General features: G+C 38.5%; 1 protein-coding gene across 1 annotated transcript in view; it reads left to right on the forward strand.

Moving 5' to 3' along the window:
• Positions 1–8719, forward strand: part of LOC135224615 (neuroligin-2-like) — an 81383-nt gene that overhangs the window by 44076 nt on the left and 28588 nt on the right. Inside the window, exon 4 of the mRNA XM_064263792.1 lies at positions 7771–8000. Coding sequence (XP_064119862.1) covers positions 7771–8000 — 230 coding nt within the window. The remainder of the gene's footprint in view (positions 1–7770; positions 8001–8719) is intronic.

Below are 8719 nucleotides of genomic sequence, written 5' to 3' on the forward strand. Positions count from 1 at the left end.
TTTCAGATTTAACTAGTAGGTCACTCCAAGAGGTGGAGCAGAATTTACAGTATGGTTTATGCCTGTATATTCGCATATGGGCTGTTAATTACGAATATTATTTCGTCCAGCAAACGAAATTGTAGTTCAATTGTCCTGTGATTTGGCATCTCATTCTTTTATGTCAATTTTTTCGCTCTAAACTCTCATCAGCAAATTATTTCTCGACTGATGGTAGTTTACAAGAATGTCTACTGAAGAGATAAGAAATTGTCGCTATGAAGACGCCATCCATCCAGAGACTTTCTCTGTGATTTGAGCATTCATTTCGTTATGGAAATTTTGTCCCACCAAATCATCAACAACTCTGTGTCGTGAGGGATGGCAATGCGCCAGTCCTTCATAGTGCCGCTTAAGTCAAAATAATATGTGAAATTATGTGGTGTACCTTATGTAAAAAAAACTTCATGCCTAAGAAAGGCACGATTCCATACGCTTCATTAATTCATCTATAGTTAGTGAAGTTCCGTGCCTAGTGGTATCTCGACGGCACGTGGCTTCCTACCAAATAAATATTCCAATCCTTCCGCGTCTGACTTTTGAATATTTCAGTGGCATTTCAGAGTCTATCGACCTCTGGCTAAATTTTAGTGAGAGTCCATTAAAAACTTATTCCTGCCAAAGCTGCACTGCAGTCCACTATAAATATGTTTACGGCATAGTGGACCAATGAGCTGCGTCTGTTTTGATTCCAGAGTCTTTAAATACGTAGCCCCTAGATTATACAACAAGAGTCCTCTTGAGCTGAGGCAGATTAAGGATTTGAAGTCTTTCAAAATAGAAGCTTAAAACCTTCTTGTTTAATCGATGCTATGATACGGAATGTCAGACAGTGAGTGCGGAATTTGCAGTGTGATCAAAATATATCTGATGAGTAAACTGTTAATTTTGATAATGGAAGTAACAAGTATGTTTGAGTATTCAAAATATCCAGAATAGTATTTTCAGCGACACCGAGTATACGAATAGTCGTACTCACTGCCTAGATGATCCATTCACAATTTCAACAGTGAGTTCTACCCTGGCTTATTTATGTATTTATTAATATATGCACAGTGATCCGTTTTCTACGAACGCCGTCATGTAAGCTATCAGCTTGACCCAAGTGACCTTGGTTATATATGTAGATATGCAGTTGTGTGTTGAGCGCTCACAGCGAACATTAGATGAAAGGGTAACGCGCCAATGCATTGGGTACAGTGGCAGATGAAGACTACAGGCGGAAGACTTGTCCATTCATAAATCCATTTTCGTGAATACACGGCAAACATAGACAAATGCAGATTGACGTGTACGAATCAACGTAGGAAAGGTTTAGATATGGCCCAATAAAAACATTAATCCACCGGTTGCCGTTCTCTCTCTCTCTCTCTCTCTCTCTCTCTCTCTCTCTCTCTCTCTCCAGGTAAGAAGTATGAAAATTGGTAAATGAAGACATTAGATCTCAGTGTTGCATGCAATATTCTCGTCCATGTTGGCAGAACTATGTATAGAATGGTTTCAAGTATCCAATCATGTTATAGTTCTTTTCGCTTTAAAATGCTTTTATTATTATGTATTTCACAAGTGTATGATGATAACGAAAGGTAAAATGCGTTCATGGCATTTTTATGAGTTTATTGATTACGTATTAATAAGTGCTAGTTTTTGCAGCTAGAATAAAAATTATTATTATTATTATTATTATTATTATTATTATTATTATTTAGTCAGGCCTTTTGTATTTACGACCGTACAAAAGATATATCCAGAAAAATCATTCTTTAGTTTTTTTAGTACAAGAAATGAGATGCCTCTCTTGATGGTCAGTGTGGAAGGGTCACGTGACTCGCGTCTCAACAGAAAATGAGTGATGTTTGGCAAAGCTGACAGCATGCACAAGTTCCTATGGTACAACACTAAATACCACTTATTGGAGGTAGCCAAGCAGGGTATCTTTAGAAAAGGGTCTATAGCATAGTTACCTTTGTTATGTGAAAACAAGTCATCACTTCGAGGAAAGTTTTCTAAAAAAAAACTCTTCTAAAGAAGTTGATGACATCCAGACATAAAAGAGCATAGTATCACAGATACCTAAGTATTTGTTGTCTGCGTTCTGTCAGTTGGGGATCATGATTCCAGACTCAGTGGTTCGAAGATCCACTTTTCAGTTACTTGAACGCCCATAGCAGGGTGGATATTGTCCTATAAATGTTGTCATCAGCACTTATGCAGTTCTTCCAAACGCACCGGATTGCTTAACTTCCTCCCGTCCGGAAAATGCCGGAAAATGCCGCGTAGAAAACAAGAACGACAAATCGTATGGAGATTAGGAGGAAGGTCTCCAGGTACCTTATTAGAAATAATTGGAAAATCCTATCTGAGAAAATTGGATTTGAACCTCTTTCGCCTTTCCTCTGTAAAACCACACATGAAAATGAACATACGTATTGACATATACATACTGTTATATCTGTACAGGAGAGTGTTTATGTGCGTGAATGTCCCATACGCACATGGTGTTCTTGGTGCAAACAACAACTAATAAAGTAAGATAGTATTTTCATCTTCAACTTTCGAGTCTGATTGCCGTTGTTATGAATAGAAAGTTTGTAGTTTTCAAACCAGTTTTACCGTCGTTTTAAAAAGGGTCTTCAGCAGACTGCCTGGTAAAGTCATACCTTATAGTTAAATATGGTGACATTTCATTTTTTTTTCTTCTGTTCCCTCCAGTTTCTGACCTCCTTGACTGCCAAGCTTCTTGCCTCCTCCAAGTTTTTCCTGACATCATTCTTCTTCTTACCTTTTTATTAGAACTCCTTGAACTGTACTCGCCTCCACGTCAGTTAATTAACGGACTTCCGTTGGTACTTGCGTTACTTCATCTCTTTTTCACGTCTTCCGTGTCTGTCGAAAGATTGGCATTCTTTCGTTAGTGTTTTTTTTTTCAAATCTTTTACGTTTCTCTTTTTTCCCCGCGGTCTTTAAGACTTTCGTTTATTCTTAAATGTTGTTGTCCTTATCTTTCATTCAGTAATTATCGTTGTTTGTAGAAAACTGTTCTTTTGATATTTCTTAAAGCTGTACTTTTCTTAATAGTGTATTCCTGCTTCTGGTATCCACTTACTCTTATATTTGTTTCTGTCCCCCTGTTATTTCAGTCTGTCATTCTCTTGACCGTTATACAGAACTCCTCTCTTTTTTTTTCTTTTTTTTCCGTATCTCTCAGCGTCTTATTTCTTGCTTTCCTTTTATACCATTTGCGACTCCTCTTGAAACGAGTGTCCCTAAAAATATCGTCCCTACTCACTCCTTTTTTTATTATTATTAAAAGAGGAGAGGCCGGCGCAAAAACTGTCCGGTTCGGGTTCAGATCCACAGAAGAAGTGGCTAGGGATATCGTACTTGATATCTAAAGATATCCTACTTGACCTTCAACCATTCGGTCGTATTCAGCCGTTAAATCGTTCCCTTTGACGCTGTCCTTCTCAGATGTGCCCTTTTAATTGGTGCTATGTAAGGATTTTTTTTCTTCTGTTTATTCATGTCATTTCCATTTGCTAAAGTTTGCCGAAGGCTAACCTCAACCTTGCTTGTATTGTACGGAAGGATTATATTAATCCTCTATTAGAATACATTCTTCCTTCTCACCTATGGATTCATCATGTACATTTAATTACCTCTCAGTTTTTGTAAAATCTCAGTAATTATTCCTAAGACCTCGCCAGTTTTTTAACCGCGTCATTGGTCGCGTCTTTTGAAACTCCATCCTTTCATTTCTGTTGTGACAATGATAAGGTTTTTATAAATGCATAAACATGGTTAATCTTGCTTAAATAACCTCGAGTACAGAACGTGTACAAACACTTCCCTCGTCGAAGTTATTTTGTATTTCGTCTGCAATCAGTGTAATCGTGTTCACTTCAAGCGTAACATTCTTTTTTAATCATAGATCATTTCAATGACAGTCATTTCAGTCGCACATTATTTGTTTTTGCGGCCATAATAATCCTCCAGTAGAATACCATGTGACCTATGGATTTGTTTGTAACTTAATATGGCTGCCAACTGTGTTGATGCTCCTTGCAACTGAAGATAAGTTTAATTTTACTTTTTTATATATATTTCCTAATTTATTGTTGTCTCCATTTTTTCCAGAATCAGTAGAAGAGCTGTATCTGTGCTCAAGTATTTCAGTGTCGCGTTTATTAGTTCTCGGTTACTTTCTCGTGTTTTGCTCAGAGAGCCGTTTTTAATCGTCTTTCTGGGTGTCTCTGGCAAACCTCCAGTTTGCAGCAATCTTCCCTGCTTAACCAAGCTTGTGATTGTTTCAAGATGAAAGTTGGAGGAATAGGAAAATGTTGAAACTAGTCTTCAAAATTCACAGAATCAACCCTACTGTTCGATATATTTTGTATTCATTGTAGGTTTAAAAAAAATTGATGGAAATCGAATGAAATTTCAAGAAGAGGAATTTCATTTACCTGTAGAGATAACGAAATTAAAGGAGGCTGCAGGAGCTGTAGTACATCTGCATAGACCAAAGTAGCTCTTAACAGCGACAGCTGTGTGTGGGGAGGCCGATCTGAGCACTTGGATGATTGGTTGGGGGGGGGAGTAGGGTGTTGATTGGGGTTGTGGCGTGGAGATGGGGAAGGAGGCAGGGAAATGTTGGAGGGAAATTCTAATAAACTTCCTCATCTTCTCAGGAAGTTGAAACCCTCCCCGAAATTAACCGAAAATTGCGCCAGATTGGTTATCGATCACCGACAACCAAATTTCGCCGTAAATAAGTCTTCTGCTTGACAGACACACCCCTGGAGGCGCCCAGACGACTACACCATGTCACACACCTGATAGAAAGGCAAATAAAAAAGGAGAGTTGATAAGTTTAAGTAATTTGGGATCTTTTGTTAACGCTGGAGGAAGTATGGAAGAAGAAGTAAAACATCGGGTACAGGCAGGCTGGAACAACTGGAGAGCGGCCTCGGGAGTTCTTTGTGACAAAAGAGTGCCGCTTAGGTTAAAAGGAAAATTTCACAAGACGGTGGTAAGAACAGCAATGCTGTATGGTACGGAAACAGCAAGCATGAGAAAAAGCAGAGCAGAAGAAGATGGATGTGGCAGAAATGAGAATGCTTAGGTGGATGTCTGGGGTAACAAGAGTGGATAGGATCAGAAATGACTACATAAGGGGGTCAACTAAGGTGGTGGAAGTATCAAAGAAAGTGCAGGAGGGGAGGCTGAGATGGTATGGACACCTGTTGAGGAGAATTGAGGACCACCCGCTGGGAGACATACTATGGGAGTGGAGGTGCAAGGAAGAAGAAAGAGAGGGAGACCAAGAAAGAGATGGAAGGACTGTGTGAGAGGAGATTTACATGAGAAGGGAATTGATGAGGCAGAAGCGCAAGATAGAAATAGATGGAAACGGCTCATCCGAAACGGCGACCCATATAAAAATGGGAAAAAGCTTGGGAGAAGGAAGAAGAAGAAGAAGAAGATACATTTCCCCTAAGTCATGGAGATCTACGAGTGCACGTGTGGTTTTGCCAGAGCTTAGTGTCGTCAGCCAAACCTGTCTTGTTATATTGCTGAGACTGCATATTCTGTTACCATTGTTCCTCTTTGTTCTTGGCTCTACTCCTTTCGTTTCATTATTGTCGTTTCCAGCCGAAGGCTCCTTTTTCTTGCCTCGCTGGTCGTGGATTTCCCATCAGTACAGAATATCATGGCTCGATTTTCCATCGGTTTTCCCGTGGTGGATTCTCCTGCTCGTTCTCGCAGATCTTTAAGGCGAAGAGCTTTTTATCAAGTGCGGCTCTTATGTGGATTACGACGATATGTAGTCTCGTGTGTAATTGCATAATGTCGAGGTTTATTCAAGGTAATTTAACATTAAGTGGCAAAGTTTATGCTGATCTGCATTGTGACGTTTCAGAAAATTCATCGGAAAACTCAGTCTGATATCTTTCAACAGCCTTCATGTAGGGAATTTGGTTGTTTCTCTTTACTCTGATCACTGTATGGTTCCAGTGCTCTTTGATCTGCTTGTTTTATAATGTTGAGGTCATTTTGACCATTTTCGTTCCCGATCTCCTTCATCAATCCCGGCTCTGAAAAAGCACTTTCAATTGATGCAGTTGCCCGCTTGGTTATGTCTCCCCCTCCCCCCATCCCCTCTCCTCCTCTCCCCTGCCCTCTCCTCTCCTCTGCTCTCTATCTCTCTCCCACAGAAAAAGATTCGGGTTACTCATCTCTGTATCCGGGTTCAGTTGTTTGTTTCATCAACAATACCCAGCGAATAAAAGATTCATGACATAACACCAATTAGTCTTTTTATGGCCGCTCAACCCTTTTGTTATTCATTCCTATCTCTGAATCTCCGTTCCCCTTTCACATTAAATTGGACTGGTACGCGTACGCGTGCACACTTAGAGTGTGAGTTTTTTTTTTTTTTTTTTTTTTTTTTTTTTTTTTTTTTTTTTTGTTTTTTTTTTTTTTTTTTTTTTTTTTTTTTTTTTTTTTTTTTTGCAATGTTGGTGTTTTTAGGTATGCATGTTGTTCTCTCGTGAATCACAACTTATGTATGTATGCTTAAGATCTACCAAGTATTATGTGTATGCATAATACTTAAAAGATTTACAGAGTATCATATGTATGCATAAAACTTAAAAGATTTACCGAGTATTATACGTATGTATAATAATCAAGATTTACAGTGCGTTTATATAATTAAGATTCAGAGTATGTGTATATTCATGTTGGAAATACGTGTGAATGTTTTACGTATGGTGAAAATTTACTGTGTGCTTGGGATTATTCTTTAGGCTTACTGCCCTCAAGTTGAACTTGGATGCGATTAAAAATACCCAGTTAGCGGAAGAACGAGCAGAGCCGCTGGGCCAGTGATGGGGAAGAGAGAGAGAGTGAAAATGAAGAGCTCTAGATGAGTCGAGACTCGAGCCTTGGGGGGGGAACTGACCTTTCCTTCATTTTGATTCCCGCAGAATGGCTTATAGGCTTCGAGACTTTACTTATTCAGAGATTGATGAATTCGTTTGTCATTCATAAATGATTCACGAAGATACTCGTATTTCTGGTGATAAGTATATCTTAGTTTTACCAGACCACTGGGCTGATTAACAGCTCTCCTCGGTCTGGCCCGAGGGACTAGATATTTTTACGTGGCTAGGAACCAACTGGTCACCCAGCAACGGGATCTACAGTGTATTGTGGGATCCGAACCACTTTATATCGATAAATGAATTTTTATCACCAGAAATAAATTCCTCTGATTCTGCGTTGGCCGACCCGAGAATCGAACTTCGGACCACCGGATTGGTAGCCGAGTGCGAAAACCACTTGTCCAACGAGGCACTATTTCAGGTGATAGAAGTTCACTCTCGACGTGGTTCGGAAGTCAAGTAAAGCCGTTGGTCCCGTTGCTAAATAACCGCTGGGTCCATGCCGCGTGAAAACACCATACAAACAAACAGACAAACGAAGATAGTGAAATAAAGGCAAAGGCCACTAGGAAAGGACCGTGTGTCGAAAGGCCTAGCATCCACTCCGTGACATTTGCCTTTATCGTTTATTCCTCATATACCACTTTATATCAACTTTTATGACTCATCAAGGTGTTTATAAATTTGTATTTTAGTATGTTTGTTTATTCATATGTTTGTTTATCCATGTATTGATGTCATTTTTTTTTTCATTCATGTAATGATGGTTTTATTTCGCCCCCAGGTGCCTGAATACTACTACGCGTTCGGACCGACTGTGGACGGGGTCGTCATCGACACGGACTACGACACCGACCGCCAGTCGTACATCGGACGACTCGCGAGTTACGACCTCATCTTCGGAGTGACCCCCTTCGACGCCTTCTTCTCCTTGAACGACGAAGACGTTAAGTTCGGACTCGAGAAGAACAAGAGGGATCAGATCCTGAGAACCTTCATAAGAAATACGTACAAGTGAGTCCCTGCTCACCTCGCCTTTGGTTGCGTTCTTTTTTTAATCAAATCGTCGGTTTATTCAATTTTAACGATGTTATTCAAGGAAGAAAATAAAAATATTTACTTTTTTGTAGCCCCATAGGCCGTTTGCGAAGATTAACTGTGGCGCCAGGTCATGTAGATTGTCTTCATATTTTATTTAGCACTGTTTTCGATTTGGTAAATAAATAGCGTTAACATATCACAAGAAAATGACCATTAATAGTGTAGGTTAATATTTTAAACACAAACAAACATTATACTTAAAAAACATATGAATGAAGATGATGATATATATATATATATAATATTTTATATATATATATATATATATATATATATATATATATATATATATGATATATATATCTATATATATATATATATATATATATATATATATATATAATATATATATATAGATATAGTATATATATATATATATATATAATATAGACGCGCTTGCTCATATTTATATAATATGTATTGTTGTGCGTATAAACATTTGATGTGTCTTGAATAAGTTAATCTGTCATTAAATTAATCGTGTATTTAATGCAGCTTGTAAGTTCTAAAAGCGAAAATAAAGATACGAAGTACATCCACGGCAGCGGAGTAAAAATTACTTTTTATTCAGCCATCATTTTATGAACCAAAAACAAGAAGGATTAATTAGTCATTACTGGATAGGTTATGAA

The sequence above is a fragment of the Macrobrachium nipponense genome, chromosome 12 (genome assembly GCF_015104395.2).
Source record: "Macrobrachium nipponense isolate FS-2020 chromosome 12, ASM1510439v2, whole genome shotgun sequence".
NCBI lineage: Eukaryota > Metazoa > Arthropoda > Malacostraca > Decapoda > Palaemonidae > Macrobrachium > Macrobrachium nipponense.